Source organism: Morone saxatilis, unplaced genomic scaffold (assembly GCF_004916995.1).
Source record: "Morone saxatilis isolate NCDOM2014 unplaced genomic scaffold, NCSU_SB_2.0 Contig17, whole genome shotgun sequence".
Classification (NCBI taxonomy): Eukaryota; Metazoa; Chordata; class Actinopteri; family Moronidae; genus Morone; species Morone saxatilis.
Window position 1 is genome coordinate 21,974,006 of NW_023339729.1, and position 19,180 is coordinate 21,993,185.

The 19,180-nt window shown below is 42.5% G+C and overlaps 1 protein-coding gene across 3 annotated transcripts in view; it reads left to right on the forward strand.

Annotated features, from left to right (window-relative positions):
* The window catches only part of fat1a (FAT atypical cadherin 1a), a 70,777-nt gene extending 57,179 nt beyond the window's left edge, over positions 1–13,598 (forward strand). Inside the window, exons 16-29 of one of the 3 annotated variants that reach the window (XM_035659859.1) lie at positions 380–517; positions 721–864; positions 2,292–2,489; positions 3,176–3,772; positions 4,822–5,044; positions 5,134–5,265; positions 5,381–5,538; positions 6,428–6,896; positions 7,597–7,750; positions 8,114–8,224; positions 8,378–9,018; positions 9,879–10,016; positions 11,870–11,905; positions 12,790–13,598. In XM_035659859.1, coding sequence (XP_035515752.1) covers positions 380–517; positions 721–864; positions 2,292–2,489; positions 3,176–3,772; positions 4,822–5,044; positions 5,134–5,265; positions 5,381–5,538; positions 6,428–6,896; positions 7,597–7,750; positions 8,114–8,224; positions 8,378–9,018; positions 9,879–10,016; positions 11,870–11,905; positions 12,790–13,469 — 3,819 coding nt within the window. In that variant the 3' untranslated portion in view covers positions 13,470–13,598. Of the gene's footprint in view, positions 1–379; positions 518–720; positions 865–2,291; positions 2,490–3,175; positions 3,773–4,821; positions 5,045–5,133; positions 5,266–5,380; positions 5,539–6,427; positions 6,897–7,596; positions 7,751–8,113; positions 8,225–8,377; positions 9,019–9,878; positions 10,017–10,334; positions 11,155–11,869; positions 11,906–12,789 lie in introns of those variants that run through there. The other 2 variants (XM_035659860.1, XM_035659861.1) reach the window with 2 other exon arrangements.
* The last annotated feature ends 5,582 nt before the right edge of the window (positions 13,599–19,180 follow it).

Here is a 19,180-nt window from a genome sequence, read left to right on the forward strand (position 1 = left end):
GATTTAATAATTTTGTGTTGATCAAGTAATGACTAATGTGTTCAGCCTTACAATAGTGCTTTAAAGCGCCTGAAAACGTCGTTTCAAATCTGAATATTTTTTTATAAAAACAATAAATATTCGTAAACAACAGTCAAAGATAGAAGATTTCTTAATTGTTGTTTAGTAAGAGTTTAACTTGCTTTATCAGGACTGTGTGGGTGTGGTTTTCAACAATCCACCAACAGTCATCAGAATTCAAACGTTGCTAAGTCCTGATTGGCATTGAATCATACGATGTCAGCCTTTTTTCAAACTCACCCACCAACGTTAAACTAGTAAAGAGCAGCTTTGATTATTGTTTATTGGTCATTGTTTTGATTGTTTGTTTGATCCAAAGGTGATGGCTGAGGATGTAGACGGGCCCTCTTACGATCGGGTGCGGTACTCCATCGTGGACGGTAACCAAGGCAGCCCCTTCACCATCGATCCGGTCAGAGGAGAGCTGAAAGTTGCTCGCCAGCTGGACAGAGAGAGAGTAAGAGAAACAGCAGATACAATGCTGACTGTACATATAGAGTTTAATCCACTGAGGGACTAATTGCACTCTATGCAGAATCCAATCAGAGTCATGTCAGGCCTAATAGGGAAGCTTGTTTACTGATCTCCTTCTGCATTATAGCTTACAAAAGAAGCTTTGCCTACGTATGGTAATTCTCTCCCTCCCTCTCTTCTTCTCAGACTTCAGGGTACACTCTGACGGTGGTAGCCTCAGACAACGGAGTGCCCCCTCTTTCCAGCAGCGCCATGATCAACATCGACATCTCAGATGTGAACGACAACCCGCCACTTTTCTCCCAAGCCAACTACAGCCTCATCATCCAGGTGAGAGAAGGGAGAGGGCTCAGTGTAGATGGCTGAGAGGATGAGAATGAGGTAGATGGAAGGGGGAGGTGCGGGGGGGGGATTGCAGTGGACACAGAGAGAGGGATTAACAGGGAGAAATAATGGGAGACTGTGCGACTAGAATGTCAAGAAGGATGGAGAAAGAACAGAGGTAAGGACAGGGGAGAAAGAAAGGGAGTGAGGGAATTGTACGACAGATGCTGCATTTTAAGTATAAGAATGCAGATGAGGAATGAAAGGGAAAGACTAAGGCGGGACTGATGAAGAGGGGAAATATGCAGTATACTAAGCTGAAAATGGTTGACTGGAGTAAAGGGAAAATATGTAAGAATGAGAAGAAAATGCACCTGTATTCCAGTTTGGAGGATCAACAAAAGGGAAAAATAATGATTCAAAAGGAAAGAGGAAAGATGATTCATCTCCAATTTTCCTGTCTGTTTAGAAATCTGAAAAAGCAATTTAAGAGACACTGTGAGGAGGCAGGGTACATATTGCACACAGCTCCAGCACTTCAGGATGAAACATTGTTTTGCCTCTGAAAAAATCCTGACTGGCTTTATTTTACTCCTTGATCAAAGTGAAGTAGAAAAATTCACACTAAAACAGAACAAGAAAAAAACAGGGCACATAGTGTACACACCTCAAGAAATATCAAGAGGTTTTTTTTAACACTGGAGAATAAAAGTGACTTTTGAGTCAGGACTTGAAAGAGTCAACAAAAGGGACAGATCTGAAGCCCGTTAAGGGACACTAAAGACAAAGGCTTAACTGACACGTTGCCTTTTGCTGAAACTCATCTAAAGCCTAGTCACAGCATTGCAGTCCAGGACAACTGACACAATACCAGCAATGCATTAAGAAAGAAAAAAATAAATAGATAAAGTCATCACATTTATTACAGTATAAAAAGATAAAGTCATCTGTAACCTTGCCCAAATCTTTAAAGCAGCTATAATCAGTATTTTTATGTCAGCACTGGCTCAAATGACAGGTGTGGTGTGAAAGGTGTCGCTCGTAGTGTCAGACCCACAGATAATTATTACTTGTCTCTCAGCTGATGGTTTGGGTTTTCTGGAGCTCAACTTCACAGTTTTGGATGAATGAAAACATGGCTGTACATGAAGATAATGTTGCTCTGTAACGGCTGGATATGCAAATAGAAACTGTTCACCTGTTTTCGCAGGTTTAATTTAAGAACAGCTGGCAAAAGTGATTGCTGATCACTGTTATTGAGCCAAAACAAATAGGAGAGCTTTGTTTTTTCCATGTTCAGTCCCCCTGATGTGGGTGCATTGCCTAACTCCTGAAAAACATTTCATCAAAAAACATCACAGAACTGAAGAGCATCAGGAGAGCTACCTCCTCTCACCACAAAATATTAAACATGCCTCTCTTGCACCCCGCAGGAGAATCGACCACAAGGCACAAGTGTTCTTCAACTAACCGTAACCGACCGGGACGCTTCCCACAATGGCCCACCTTTCACCTTTGCCATCATGGATGGGAACGAGGGCGATGCTTTCCACATCGATCAGCAGGGAGCTCTAGTGGCCGTGGGGGCGCTGAATAGGAAAACTAAAGAACACTACCTACTTCAAGCACAGGTGAGTCACAGCACCAAGGAGAAACCAGAGTTGAGAGGTGGTATCGATTTACCCGTCAAGGCACAGCAACCTGATCTATTTGTTTTCCCTCTTTTCCTTCCCTGTACCTTTTTTTCTCTGTCATGCTCACTCGTTGCCGTCTTTTTTTCCTCTACTAGTCAATGTTCTTCTCTGCATATATGCATTCTAAAAAAAGCTTTTCACCTCGTATACCCTGTTTAAGATGCTGAATTGAAATAAGCATCAGAGTGCATCTCTCAGGATAATCATAAATCAAAGAGATTTTCTTTGAGTTGGCGTGATCACGTGTGTTGCTGGGTGTTGATGTGTCACCTTAGAGAAAAGAACAGAGAAAAAAAACGAGTGGGCAGATGGGATATGAAATCTAAGTGTGATGTCTTGTTACACACGCGATGCACACTCAGATTTGAGTCAGAGATGTTGTCTTCTTTTCTCGCAGAGCTGATGACCATCCGTGTGAAAGTGGAAATGTTAAAATGTTCTGTAGATGAATTTGTTGGTTTTAATACCCAGTGCACCTACAGCATGTAGATGCTGTCCACTCAGGGTTATCAGCGACAGAGCTTGATTGCCCTCTGCTGTTGGAAATATGATGCTTGCAGATAAAGACTTACAGTGCACATCATATCGTCATGCATGTGTCTCCTTCTCCTTTTCCTGTTCAGGTGTCAGACAGTGGCAAACCTCAGCTCTTTTCCACCGCCTTCATCAGCGTACGCATAATCGAGGAGAGCGTCTACCCTCCTGCGATTCTTCCTCTGGACATCTTCGTGACCACCGCCGGAGATGAATACCCTGGAGGCGTCCTGGGCAAGATCCACGCCACTGATCAAGACATCTACGACACGCTCACCTACAGCCTTGCCCCATCTTCTTCCTCATCCTCAGACGAGAGCGATGTCATGTTCTCAGTCTCCGCCTCTGATGGAAAAGTTATCGCCGTACGACCGCTCGACGTGGGCCACTACCCACTCAACGTGACGGTGACTGACGGGCGCTTCACCACAGCTGCAGATGTCACCGTGCACGTTAAGCAAGCAACTAGTCAGGCTCTGGACAACTCTATCGCAGTGCGCTTCGCCAATATTGCCCCGGAGGAGTTTGTCGGGGATTACTGGCGCAACTTCCAGCGCGCCCTCAGAAATATCGCTGGAGTTCGAAGGAGTGAAGTGCAGTTAGTGAGCCTGCAGCCTTCAGAGCAAGGAGATCTGGATGTGCTGTTGACGTTAGAGAGATCTGGCAGCCCCTACCAATCTCAGGAGGTGAGAAAAGCTACGATTACATTTTCTATTTCTATATGTTCATTTGTCACTCAACTGTTACTTTGTTGTTGAAGCCACAGATGTTGTGATTCTCTGTTTTGGGCTGCTACGAACAACCACCGATCGATACATTGTTTTGCCTCTAAACCGTCGGAAATTTGTGAAAAATGTCACAATTTTCCCAAGGTGAATTACTTCTTTTGTCAGACAGCCCAAAACCCAAAGATATTCAGTTTGCAATGACATAAAATAAGAGAAAAGTTAAAAATCTTCACATTGTCACTTCTCACTGTTAATAATCAATAGTTGCAGATACATTTTCTGTGTAATTCTTTTTGGAGCCTTAAACAAATATTGTCATTACTGATTCATCTGCTGATATTTGTGTAGTTTAGTTTACAAAATTGAGAAAATGCACTCACACATTATTTTCGCCAAAAAGACCAACTGTCCAAAGCCCAAAGATATCAATATCAAAGAGCAAATAAAAAAAGAGCAAATACTAACTACTACTAAAACCGCCAAACAGTACTGGGGGCCTGCAACTGACAAATGCTTTTTATTTGATAAAGAATGATATTTTCTTGACCAAAAATTTATTTTGTCGATAAGAAAGAAATTGTGAACATTGTTACAGTCTCCCCCAGAGCAAAGTGCACCTTCAGATCCATGTTTTATCCTAGCATAGGTCCAAAAAACTCAAATGTATTTCCATACCTATCACACACTTGTCCAAGAAAAAAACATAAAAACCTGAAACATCTGGAAGCTGGGAAAAAAACAAACATTGCATTTGCAACACTTATTCCAGAAGGTTTGAGTCCTCAGATCTCTAATCAGGTGGAATTACAGAATTTCTCTAAGTTCAGCAAGTGAATAAGATGTTTTGGTTCCTTTATGGTCAGAAATGGTTTCAGCTCTACCTGTGAATATTATCGTGATAAATGACTTCAATTAGTAATAAATTATCCAAATTGTTGCTGATTGATGTTCTGTCATTCCACTAATGGAGTCCCCATTATTGAGTCTATTGGCGTTCTCGTCTTCAGGTCGTCTTCCGTAAGCTGAACTCCTCTGCGGCTGTGATCGAGGAGATGACGGGGGTTCGGATCGTGCGGGTGGTGCAGAAGCTGTGCGCGGGTCTAGACTGCCCGTTGCGCTTCTGCGACGAGGTCATCTCCCTGGATAAGACCGCCATGTCCACTCACAGCACGGCTCGCCTCAGCTTCGTTACGCCGCGACACGTGAGGACTGCAACCTGCCAGTGTGAAGGTAGACTGATCACACCTCACGTACATGCATTTACACATTCACTGTCGGTTAGAAACTCCTATTCTGAATGGAACTATGTTGGCATTTAGGTGGCAGATGTCCCGTGTTGAACAACCTGTGTGAGAACAACCCCTGCCCTGAGGGTATGGAGTGTGTGGCAGATCCTAGAGAGACCGTGTACAGTTGCGTGTGTCCAGAGGGCAAAAAGGGCAAATGCTCCGGTAAGACCACCCACCTCTTATCCTGTGTTTCTAGATATCTTGATCTAGTGATGTTGAAAATAATCTTTTTTTTTGTTACATTTTTTCTTAATACATGTCTGTTACTTCATGTCAGATGGTCACTCGCTGACGTTCAGCGGCAGCGGCTATGTGAAATACCATCTGATGGAGAACGAGAACAAGGAGTTGATGAAACTATCTCTGCGGCTCCGGACCTTCTCCAGCCATGCTACTGTCATGTATGCTAAAGGCACCGACTACAGCATCCTAGAGGTGTGTGTGTGTGTGTGTGTGTGTGTAAATGTATTTGTCTGGCCTTATTACTCAGCCATAACAGTACATTTATCCCTCGACCTCTTTAAAAACTGAAATGATAACTCTCACTTATCATAATTAAGTCTAGACTGACTGTCCCCCTGCATTTCTTAGCTTGCCTCTGTATTACCGCTCAGCATTTCCATATCAGAATAAACACATAACTGACCCGCCCTCCCATGAGAGTGTCCAGCTATGTGTACCAGCCAACTTTCCTGAAGGGTTCAAAAAGCCGTTTTTAAAACCTGTTTCACATGAGGGACTATGGGAATGTGGTGGTGGTTTGAAAAAAATCACACACAAGAGCTATTTTAGTACTGGGAGGGAAACAGAAAGCAGTTTTCCACACATTCCTTTTAGAGTCTGTCTGGTATAGCAGTCTGCACGTCAGACTTTAGACTAAAACCTGGCCGGCTATGAGGCAGTTATTGTTTATCAGACTGCCATGTAAGGCTTTTAATATCTCCAAACTGTGGTATGTTTTATTTAGAGCCATGAACAGAAGTTTAGAGGTTTTCCTCTAAAGCTAGTATTATCTAATATTATCAAGAGAAATCTGTCTCTTGATCTCTGTATTGTCAAGCTAAATTATTATTTAATGGCATGCCTAATGAATTGATATAGACTGTACTTTCTGATAGAGTGATTCATGACAGTGTTAGACATTGATGTATAACAGTGCCTTGATGATTCGACTACGATTTCTCCGTCCAAGTGTTAATCTTGTGGAGTGTTAATCAAAAAGGGAAACAAAGAACAGAAGCAATGAGATGAATAACCTCCATCTGTCTGATATATGCTGAATGTTTATCACGTTCTAACTCCATACTGTCTGACTCTAAAATAGATTGTGAACGGCCGCCTGCAGTACAAGTTCGACTGCGGCAGTGGCCCCGGCCTCGTGTCGGTCCACAGCGCTCAGGTCAACGACGGGGAGTGGCACACTGTCTCACTGGAGGTGGATGGTAATTACGCTAAGCTCGTGCTGGACAGGGTGCATGCCGCCTCAGGCACAGCACCAGGCACCCTGCGGACCCTCAACCTTGACAACAGCATTTACTTTGGCGGCCATGTACGCCAGCACGCCTCTGCTCGCCACGGACGCAGCCTGCCTGTCACCAACGGCCTCCGCGGCTGCATGGAGGCTATCACCCTGAACGGCCTGGAGCTGCCTCTCAACACCAAGGCGCACCGGGCCCACGCTGTGCTGGAGGACATTGTGGACGTGGCTCCGGGCTGTGCACTTGCACCTGCTGAGAGTTGTTCAAGCAACCCCTGCACTAACGGAGGGAGCTGCACCTCGCTGCCTAATGGAGGTACATAAAGTCTTGCTCAGCTCATTGCACTCACTCAGATTTTCACTAGAGTAGCTTACCATAAATTTAAAGTTGTTCTGTTTTGTATGCTAGGTTGGGGGAAAGTTGAGTTTTTGTGCCCTAAATCCCTTAGCTAATCTTGTATTGCTGCCTTAACTACAAATCAAACACAGCTTCCTTTCTGCTGCCTACAACCGGGGGTAGTAATTGAAGGGGTAAACCCGTCAGGTGAACTGTGTTCCTGTGCTTTGTTAATTTGCCGTTAATGTGATTTGCTATTAATGCAAACTCAACACCTCTGCATCTGTTCCGCATTAAAACCCCGCCAGCGGTTTAGGGGGCATAGTCCCTCGCCATCCCTAAAAGGCTTTCCTGTAAAACATCTGCAGGATGTGTTGAGTTTCAGTAACATCAGCTCAATTTAAAAAGAGGAAGCAGTGTGGTAAGCATATTGTGGCTCTGTCTATTGTGAAGTTGGAATCAATGTAAATTATGCAGAAGTAAAAATCCCAGTCTTTTGTTGTTGTTTTTTTCCCCCGGCCTTTATGCGAGGCTGACCTTTACCTGTTTTTACGAGACAACACACCCTACAGCGAGTGTTCACAAAGTGGCTTCAATTTGAGAAATTACAGTGGTTTAAAAATGCCCACTTTGTCAGTGTCATTGTCATCATAAGTCTGTATTATTTCTAATTCCACAGGCTACTTCTGTAAGTGTCCTGCCTCTTTCATGGGCACCCACTGTGAGATCGGCATAAGCCCTTGTGCTTCCAACCCCTGCCTGTACGGGGGCACGTGTGTACCTCGAGCAGATGACTTCTACTGCCAGTGCAGAGGGCAGTACTCAGGACAAAGGTATTCTAACTTTTTCTATCAGTCTGTGTGATGAATCTAGACAAAAGCAAAATTACCTCTGTACGTAATACCCATCATTTTACCTCTGATATTGAAATGAATACTTAATACTAGCATTTAATTTTGAGTATTAATAATTATAGTATGAGTTTGAACCTGCATTTCTCAAGTCTGGGTGAATTTGTAGAGCGGTAATCTTACATTCATGATTTATGTCCATTACTTTACACTGTAGTATACCCTGCACCAGTATAAAATGTACATTTGTAATTTTCAGTCATTCGCCACTGAACACGAATCTTACACACTGCGAGAACACATTTCTTATATTTTTGGGGTTGCCTAAGTAAACTTGTTTTCCAGGTGCCAGCTGGGGCCGTACTGCAGAGACAACCCCTGTAAAAACAGTGGAAAGTGTATTGACAGTCTGGATGGTCCAGTATGTGAGTGTGAAGCAGGCTTTCAGGGAGACAGGTATGTCAGGTTCGAGTTCAAATCCATCCAACTTAACTCTCTGAATTATTTAAAGTCTCCAACTAGTCAAGTCTCATCTCTTACATCAGCAGTTTGTAACATACAGCGTTTCACCCTCAAACACACCTCGCTCAATTCCAATGTTTTGTCCAGGTGCCTGAGCGATGTGGACGAGTGCATCAAGAACCCCTGTGCCAACGGAGGCCAGTGCCAGAACACGTACGGCTCCTACAAGTGTAACTGCTCGCTGGGTTTCAGCGGGCAGATGTGTGAGCTCCGCGCCGAGGTCCGCAACGAATTCGTCTCCACCTCCTGGAACATAGGCCTGGAAGAAGTGATTGGCATCGTGGTCTTCGTGTCCAGCATCTTCATCCTGGTCCTCCTCTTCATCATCATCCGCAAGAAGGCTTGTCGCAGAAAGTCGAAAACCGGCGACGACAAACACCCCGGTGGTTCGAGCGTGCCTCACTCGTTCCTCCAGCGACCTTACTTTGACGCCAAACTCAACAAGAACATCTACTCCGACATCCCGCCTCAGGTCCCCGTGAGGCCCATCTCCTACACTCCCAGCATTCCAAGTGACTCAAGAAACAACCTGGACAGGAACTCGTTTGAGGGCTCGGCCATCCCGGAGCATCCGGAGTTCAGCACCTTCAACCCAGACTCTGTGCACGGGCACCGCAAGACCGTGGCCGTGTGCAGTGTGGCACCCAACCTCCCCCCTCCCCCTCCCTCCAACTCAGTCTCGGACAGTGACTCCATCCAGAAGCCGAACTGGGACTATGATTATGACAGTAAGTTTGGCTCCTAGGCGGCAGCAGTTTCACCTGCCTGTGTCTAGGCAGGAGTCGCACTGTGGTCCAAACGTTCTTTTTATTGTAGGTGAAAACGTTTTTAGTGTGGGTGGCCTTTGTGTTAAGCGGTCCCTTAATCCGGGACATGAATTTACACAGGAGTAGGACTAGATAAACCAAATTACTGTAGGCCTTAGTGGAATCGTACCATCATGCTATTTAGTGAAATTCTGGGTAACACTATTTTTAGCTGTCCGTAATTTTCAAATTATTTTCTAGGAGGTTTCCTGGAAAGGATGTAATTTGGTAGTAATTACAGGGAAAATAGAGGCGGTGTTTAATTGGTGCACTTCCAGTTAAATAATTCCAATTAGTTGCTAGTTTAACCTTACAGTTCAACATATATGAACAATGTCGTTCCCAAAAAAGAACTGAATTAATAATCATTTGGATTTAAATAGAGCAAATCAGCAACCACTTATTGACTCAACACAACTTAATTCTGTCTCTTTTTTCTCTATAATTTGTTTCAAATTATGTTGCTCTTTCCAGGAAACCTGCCAGAAAGTTGCTAGGGAATAATGGACCCTTAAAATAAAGTGTTTCCAATTTAATTCCAAACTAAATTCCAAGAAAACTGGTGGTTTGGAATATGTGAAGAGCTTTGCCTCATGCATAACAGTGGAGCCCAGTTCATTGAACAGACATTTGCATATATTTTGCATATATTGTGATACTTAATTATACATGTTTGATACTGATTATAAACTATTTAAATGTAGAAAAAGCAGCAACAAGGACAGGATCTCATCCATGCTTTGTCCGTGTGCAATAAAATCAAACTGTGCTTTCTCTCACAGCTAAAGTGGTGGACTTGGACCCGTGCCTGACCAAGAAGCCCGTGGAGGACAGCGCCTGTCACCCCTACAACACCAGGGGCAGCATGTCTGAGGTCCAGTCCCTCAGCTCCTTCCAGTCAGAGTCCTGCGATGATAACGGTATGCTGCCATTCAGCATGTTAAATCTCTCCTCTTAGTCTGTGGAGTAAAATGATGAAAAGATAGCATTGATTGAAAAATGCAATATTTTTTATAACATGTATGAGATGTAATTTTGCGCTTGTTATGGGTTATTGCTTTTTTTTTCCCTTTGTCTGATCAGCCTGCAGGGTTTTTGCAACAGTTACCTTTGTGTTGTAGAGCATTATTGATTTGTGTGCTAACACTGTTTCTTTGCATGCTCAGTATGGATGGCCCGGATGGTTTGCTCTGGGGGTCACGTGTTCTTTTCTCTTTCTTTTTGCTGCGGGGCTTCAGCTCCCATATGGATCAAATCAGTCCACAGATCCAGAACAAGGTTTTAAATAGGGGGGTCCAGCCTGTAAGTCCTCAATCACTACCGGTACAGACGGAAGCAATCACAACAACGTGTACTTTGTAATTCTCCCGGGATTATATATGTTTCAAAAAAAAAGATTCTGACCCCGTTTTCTAGTTCACCTGCGTTCAAAAGGAGTTTGATGACTTACTCAGGCAGCAGTTATGTTCTGTTTGAAAATCACTCACAAGGTCATTGACTTTGACAGATGTCTGCTTCTTTTTTTTCATTATTTACAAGCATGCCTTTTCTTCATTTTTGTTGTCTCTTTTTTCATTTTCAAAATGTAGCTACAAACGGATGTTTAAAGCAAACATCGAGGAACCTTTCACAAGGGTATACACGCATTATGTTCTCCCATTTCCTCTTCATATCGTACTTATTACCCCCCCTGCCATTACTGGGATATCATGACGGGGATTGTGCTGCTCATAAGTCATCAAACCCTTCATCTCTTACCTCGAAAATAAGAAGGAATCCTGAATTGAGTTACAAATTGAATATTTCCTAAACGAGTCACTTCTATTTCCTCATTTCCTCAGTTTGTTGTCTAAACACAGACGGGCTTTTCTTTGTGTCGGAGGTTGGAAAATGCGTTTTTATCTCCGGGGAATTTCACTGATTCTTCCATCTGTACTGTCAGTGGCACCCCGTAGCCTCTCAGTATGTTGTTATTGTGTGTTATCTTGCACAAACAAAACCAGTCCCCACCCCTCTCCACCACCCCACTGTGTCGCCTTTCACCATTGTCTTGTGCCAGCCATTAAAGCCGCCCCCCCCCCGCCGAACATACATTTAGTGATGCCATGGAAATCAAGTGTGTCCAACAATAAGGACAGCGACGTTTGTGGGATGTGTCGCTTGTGTTGGCATCCCTCCCACCACCATGCACCTCATATGTCTGTTTTATTTTATTTTTTTCAAATTATAAAAGCATTTGTACTAATGCTAGATCTCTTCCACCCACTCTCTTCCCCCCCCCCACCTCTCACAAGCCTCCATAGTGACAGTAATCCACCTTGTCAACTCTGTTGTTGACACGGTGGAAGGAGAAGGTACTCTTTTATTGTTTCCATCTGCCAGTAGTTTTGTCCTTTGGTGTTGGGATGCGAGATGTAGGTTGTGGAGCTGCCATTATCTTAGACAGACAAACCTCGTCCAACCCTGACGTGTTCCCTTTTTAGATTCAGCTGCTAATTAAAAAGGTCCGCAAATACAAAATTAAATAGGCACAAAAAGTGCTGCCTTCAAGTCTCCTTATTGATCTTTGGCAACTTTTGATTGCACACCTTAAGAAGTCTAAGAAAATGGCAAACCTGTTGTCCATTAATTAACCTGACACTTTTCTTTATCATTATTTCAGTGTTTCATTGTCCCCCATTTCATTAGTGTTCTTAGCCGATTGTTCTTTCCTCTCAGGTTTTAACGTGACTTGTTCTTTCTCTCTTTCTCCTCCTTCTCGCCTCGTATAAAGAGTCTTTTTTGGCTCACGATCTCAAGAACCCAAGAGGTGACTTTTTACATCTTTGTTTGCCTGATGTTAACTGGTGTTCCCCAGATCTCACCCGCTAACTCTTAACCACTAACCCCAAAGCCTAACGAGGAGAGGGTTAAAACCTTCTTTGTGAGGCCGAGCTGGTGTGACACCGAGCGCTTTCTGCATCAGTGGCCTCATAAGCTGTTATGTCGACCTCTGTAAGATCATTTATCACCCCCAAAACATTCCCATGCATGGCTTTGATGCTGTGACAACATGAAAGAAAATGTGAATCCGAGCATTATATTATCAAATTTTGCTCAGTGACTAACTATTGGATGGAAGGCGTTTGTGTTTGTGTGTCTGTGTCACTACTGTTTGTCACAGGATTTACAGCAACACTTGAAACCCGGAAATTTACTGTATGTTAAAGTGATTTAGTCAACCTGAAAGTTCCATTATATTCGTTAATTGTTCGGTGAACTGGTGGAAGGAAGGACAACTGTAGTTCTAGCTTCTTTATCATCTGTAGTTTGACATATATGTAAACGCCGTGTTTGAGATGATAAATGGAAAATATTTGACACGTTTTCACATATTTTTGGTAGGTAACTAAACGAGTAACATACGGAGACAGAAACAGATATAGATAAATATACTTTTAATTTCACTGTGTCTAAGTCTGTGAATGTGTCAGTGTGTTAAAAAGTTGCTTTCACAAAGTGGTGTGAAGTCGTGTTTATTAATGAACTCGTGTTGGTGTGACGTTGTATTGTGTTACTGTTGCATGGTGTGGGTTTTTAATATTAACATGATGATATTTGGTCAGTGTTAATGGTTGTGTATAGGATTCAGTGAGCTTCGGTGCAGAGTACTAATGATTGTGTTTGTGCTTTGGGCTTTTCCTTATCAAACAGGATATCACTGGGACACATCTGATTGGATGCCAAGTGTTCAACTTCCTGGAATCCAGGAGTTTCCACAGTATGAGGTTGTGGAGTCACCCGCCCCTCTGTACAATGACCCGAGTGCCATCGACACCGACTACTATCCCGGCGGCTTTGACATTGAGAGCGACTTCCCTCCGCCGCCAGAGGACTTCCATGCGAACGACGACCTGCCACCGCCACCTTTGCCAGATTACGGCGACCGCTGCGACACACTGCGGGCCCTGGGAAGAGATTTGGACCCGGCTGCGACTGGCCCGGGTGGCTCGCCCGGGGTCCGCCAGCGCCCGGCCCTGCCCCAGCTCTACAGCCTTAACCAGTACCTGCCACAGCATTCCTACGCAAGCGACACAGGCGACACCGAGGGCCAAGGTGCTACTTCCACCTCAGCCAACACCACCCCAGCTTCTACCTTGGGCACCGGTGGCTACAGAGGGGGGTACCCTTTAGGTTGCAGTCGGGACTTTGACTCCTCAGCTCTGGACAACATGTCCATGTCTCTGTACACGTCCACAGCCTCTTGCTCGGACATGTCGGCGTGCTGCGAGGAGTCGGAGGTGATGATAAGCGACTATGAGAGCGGGGACGAGGGCCACTTTGAGCGTCTGGTCATCCCGGGGCTGGACTCCCAACAGCACACTGAAGTCTGACACTGGATCCAAACAAAAGTGCCTGAACCCACAGCTACACCTTATGTTAGCCCTTCACACACCACCCACACTAAACATGCACAATAAGTGTACGCAGAAAATACACACACACACACACACACACACACATACATACATTCACACACACAATGAATTGAGTCCAAACACCGGGGTTGTTGAGACTGGTGCCGAACAGCTGAGAAGATCTCATGAAGCTATAGGTGAGACTCTGTAGCATCTTAACATCTGCTCAGTCCAACTCCTGCCCCTTTGAGTAGGCAGTGCCATCGCTTTAGGTCACTGTCATCACACACAGCAAGTGGATTTTCTGAAGGATCAACATTTCAATGTACAACAGGAAAAATCATCATGAAAAAAAAAAAGAATATTTCACCACAGTATCTTTGTTTCTATAAATAAAACCAAGCAAAATGTTTTTATACAAGTCCTCATTTTCAATGTAAATTTAAATGTACAGTTTTGATTTCAAAGTTTACTAGGTTTTGTAGATATTCTATGCTTTTATTTTCAACAAAAAAAAAAGAGTTAAATGGTGTGACATTATCAGCCTTACTGTGCTTACATTCACGAAAAAAGAAACATTTAAAAAAGAGAGAAGAAAAGAGCGTGGCTTTTCCGATCAGTGTACTCGTAAAGTTTATCGTCTCCTGCTCATTTCAAAAAGGGTCTTCAATGAACGACTGCATATTCTTGTGTTGTTTTTTTTATTTGTTTGTTTGTAAATTTTGACTTTGGAACCTCTTTATTTTTCCACCAAGAAAATGGGACCCAATATATTTATAGTGCAGAGTTATCCATGGACACGTGACTTTTTCAGGTGTCTATGTGTGTGTGAGCAATGCTATGGTCTTGTTAAGGTTTTTATTGAATACTGCCACAAGCTCACGCTTTCCTACTGGCAATAAATTATTCCTAAAAAATATCTGCTGTCTGTGTGCAGTTATTTCCAACACATTTATGGACAGAAGCAAGTTTTTGTGCAAGAAGTGATGTATGTTTGGAGGGCTGAAATATGAATACAAACTAACATGTCACTTTTGTAGTATTGTAGTTGTTTAAAATGCTCTAGGTCCAATATTTAACCTTTAACCCTTGGGTTTTCTGTTTCACTGCATTTAATTGGCAACAATGTTGATAATTGAACCATCATTTTCACAACTTTTTAAGCAAAAATGCATAAAATTAGCTTGCTCTAGCTCCTAAAATGTAAACATGTCATTTTCTTGCTCTCATATGATAAGTAAGTAAACTGAACCTGCTGGTGGTTTGGGCTGTTAGACAATGTGTTGATAAGTTGATCTTGTCAATTTAAGCTCCTGATAATTATGATTGGCAAATATTAAAGATTACATCATTTGTAGCTTATTGTACTGTCATTTTTCAGAGTTAACTGAAATACTAAATAATACATGATTATTTCTATCAAAGCAACAGAACTGTGGCCAACGAAGGCAAAAAACATACAGCTGAAGACCGTTACAACTCACAAAGCTTCATTTTTAATTATATATAATATTTAGAATTGGAAGGAATCGTGCAGCAATAAAATACATGGAGTCTTATATTTCACTGTGTAAACATCATTGGCCTTCAATAAAGAACTGGAACAATCTGATCCAGAGTGCATATAACACTGTGTGCAATAAGTTGATTTTACCAATCTCAGAGCTAAAGTTCATAAGGAGAAACAAAAAGGGGAAACTGTGTCTGGAGTTAAAATCATGAACTCCCCGACACATCTAGTTTCAGGCCTCTTCGCAGTCTGACATCTCTGTGTGACCTCCCTCCTCCGACTCCCTACGGCTGCTTGTATCAATAAACCCTGGTTGTCTCACACAAGGCTGATAAACTAACATGACCCTGATACCTCCCGGCCCGGTCCACCACTGCAGTCAGGGCTGTGTGTTCTTTGGCTCTCTACACTGCGCTGACCTGGTCACAGCTCCACCGCATGACTGGCTGTTCTTCCTGCTGGGCTCTGCGGTGGAAGGTGACCTTTTGACCTTCAGTCAGGATAGCGGAGTCACTCCGCATCTGCTGATATAAGCTGACTACTGTCAAGAGTCAAGACATAGCCCTCCTCAGCCTGTCTCTAATGAATCATATCATGTCACCAACATGTCCAACTGTCTGCATGATAGTGATGCCGATGTGCCACAGGGCTGCAGAGTCAGTCCATGCTGGGGTGCACACTAAATAAAATCTCAGAACCACTTTATAATGAGACTTCATAAGGAGTTTCTAGATAACTTTTAGAATAAATTGCAGTATGTAATGGTAATTCAGTCCATTTCGGTGTGCGGCATAACTTTTCAGGAAGAACTCCAATGAAGTTTTTTATGCAATAACATTACTATCACATACTGTAAACAGTGGTTCTGCTGTCTAAGGATGGGCATTTTCAAAATGTATACAGTAGTGACTTTAACAACAATAGAAAGAACAGGAGACTTTAGCAATTGCTGTTATTGAAGAACTCATAATGTGTATCACTGCAGACCTGAGAGCTGAAGTCATCCTAATAAAAGGTCATAGATTTCTCACTTTCTAATAATCTGTCCAGCCTCCAGTTATACATTTATATGAATAGTTTAACATTTTGATAATATGGTTCCAGCTGCCAGGCAACCAATGGACGCTCTAGAAGTGACTGGTGTGCACCGAGGAAAAGTCGGACCTCCTTAAATGATGAACTGTCTTTACGCTTCAGTTTCTGAACATGTTAATTAGCTTAAGAGGTGTTCATAGGAGCCATAGGTTTCCCCCTGTTATCAGTTTGTAGCTTAATATAAGGTAATGGTCTCCTGGATCCAGATACACAAAGAGCCAGTGTATGGTTTGTCTGTTCTGGGCTACTGTAGGAACATGACGTTTCAACATGGCGGACTCCATGGAAATAACCCGCCACACCTGTAGAGGCTTCTAACGTAACAACTCCTATATTCAGGCAATGACACACAAATAAATACATAGTTATGCATAATATATTAAATATCTGACAACAGATCCTCCTAATTGTTACACACTGGAACTGGTTAAAAGTACAAAGCAATGTAAGCCATAGGAGGATAAACAGGAGGCAAAGGGATCTTTCACAGCCTGATAACGTTTTCACCAAACCAAAAGCCATAGGTTACATTCATATTTCTTAAACAATGACTCATTACAAAGTAGCACCAAGTTGAAAGGTCATGTTGTATTTCCTCACTTCTCTCCAAAACAAACCGGTCCTCATTGCTCATTCTGACAGAACCAAAGCCATCTATTTTATCTAAGTACATCTCAACACATCCTGGCTGCGCATTTATTGACCCCTTATTCAACCCGGTTGAGTCTAACTGAGAATACAAGTCATTCTTAAGTCACAAGAAATCATTTGCTTCAGCCAAAAACTGTTTTTGTCACTGTACATTCATAAAGAAAATATTCAGTAATTCTTAAACTGCTTTCCCACAGGGGGGTGTCGTCATTCTGCTCCGTTTCTCTGAGTTGGTTCATAGCCGAGGAGTGAAGATGCTTGGTTGTGAAACAATTAGCTCTTGGGTCTATGTGTGCATTTCTCATCCTCCTCTGCTTCTATTCATTTTCCACCCTGAAAAGGCGGAGGTTGCTGGAACCAGTGAATGGAAACAGATAACTCCTTCTGAAGTGGGCTGCAAAATGAAAAACATTTTCAGAAACAGCGCTCAGGTCTCACAACAGTCAGTGAGGTATAATGTGGAGAAAAGTATATTCCAAACTCTAGCAGTGGTTGGTAATGGAATCACTTTGCAGCCACTCATGTGCTGCTTAATCTCACGGTTGGTGGATCCAATTAACTCCGGAAATGGCACAAGGTGTGTTTCTATTAAACAAATTAAGGTTTTTTATACCTATTAAAACATTATTCACAGTTCTGTGGGAAAGGAGGCGTTCTGCTTCAAGGGTTGTAGTTATTAGCGCTCACTTGGGAGGCTGTGAGTCTGTAATACTGTATGAAAACCACAAGATGGCTGCATATCACAACTCATGAGAGGGGAGGAGGAGAGGACGACTGCGAGGGGCCAAAAGCAGAGGAACGACCCAACGGGAAACACGTGCAACTCGTCAAATTATTTCACTCAGGGGATCCTTCTGGCTGAATGAAAGAACAAAAATCAGCCAAATCAGACGATTCATGGATCAGTTGGTTTGAAAACCGGCACAGAGCTTAGTAAACTCAAACTCTGCATTATTTCCTCCACACTGCTCTTTCTACTGGAGATCACGCTCTCTTGTGCCCCTTAAAAACAGCAGTTTCAACTGTGAGACCATGAATTTTTAAGCGTATTCAGTGGGTTTTAAATGGTTTACGTAGCTAAAGATGCATCCGATTTTTCTCTTCACCTTTGCAATCCTTAACTTTATCTATAAAAATCACCAAATTTGTACATCAATAAAATTTTAAACGTTCAAAAGACTAAAACCTTTTCACAAAATGGAAATTGGAAATTAGTTGGAAATTAGTCAGACTTGACAAAACTCCTCTAAAGCCACAGAAGACAACTGTTGGGAGTATTCCTCATTATTAAATGATATTCATGTGGAAAAATTGGTGAAGTTCTCCTTTAATTCCACTTCTCTTCCTTTCATGCCCTTATGCACCATTGTTCTTTAGTTGAAATCTTTCTCCACATTCCTCCTAATGGCACTGTCATTGTTACATTTCAGCTGGAATATAGAAGTTATTCTAGCAACACTCCACAATGGCTGAGCAGAACATTTAATGCAGCTCAAACAGACATGTCAGGAATCTTCACCTCAGTTTTCATGCCCGCTGCCTCTGTTGTGACCACACCACCTCGACAAGTATCTCTGTCTGCATTGTCTGTGGAGAATAATGTTGGGGCAGACAGCTGAGGTGGGTCAATGTTAATTTCAGTTTAGAGTCTCTTTGTATAGATCAGACATTTGTGGGTCTGAAGGGGGGGGGGGGTATTCTTCCCATAATTGTCACACTGACTGAACAGACTTTCAGTACTGTGCAGACATGTTTAAACACCATAGCCTCTTGTTAATCACCTTCCTTCACCCTCTGTGTTTCTCGACACTTCTGTTTGATTTGACTTGATATTTGAGGTATTTGATATTTGCATATTGTACGAGGAACCTCAACTTGCAGTTATTAAAAGTCTTGTGCACACATTCTGTGCAAATCATAGCTCGAAGGTATGATTGATGAAAAACTAATACGCTGTCAAAAACTCTGGATTACACTGGCTGTTTTAACTTTCTGTGAGAACAAGTTCTATGAAGTGTGTGAATGGCATAAAGAACATTGGACCTGTTTTTTTTTTCTTTCATTAATGGCTTTAATGAGAAGTAGATTTTTTGGAAATACATGGTTTTTATAGGACAGCGACACTATGTAAAGTGATGCATGGCAGCGTCTGGCGACCACTGGAGCAGGCTAAGCTAGTTTCCAATGAAAATAGTTGGCAATATATAATACTATACATTTTTTATAAAACTCTTGACTTACAAACTGGAAAAATGGAATGTATATTGTAGATTCAGTATTTTTTTTAACTTTTAAAAGGAACATGTAAAAGTACAGCAATAACAACCCAGGTTTTTTAAATAACAATCTTAAACACAACATAATTATGAACTCAAAAACCCTATAAAATGTGAATTGTTGTTGTGAATGTCAGTCAGTTGAAAAAAAAAAA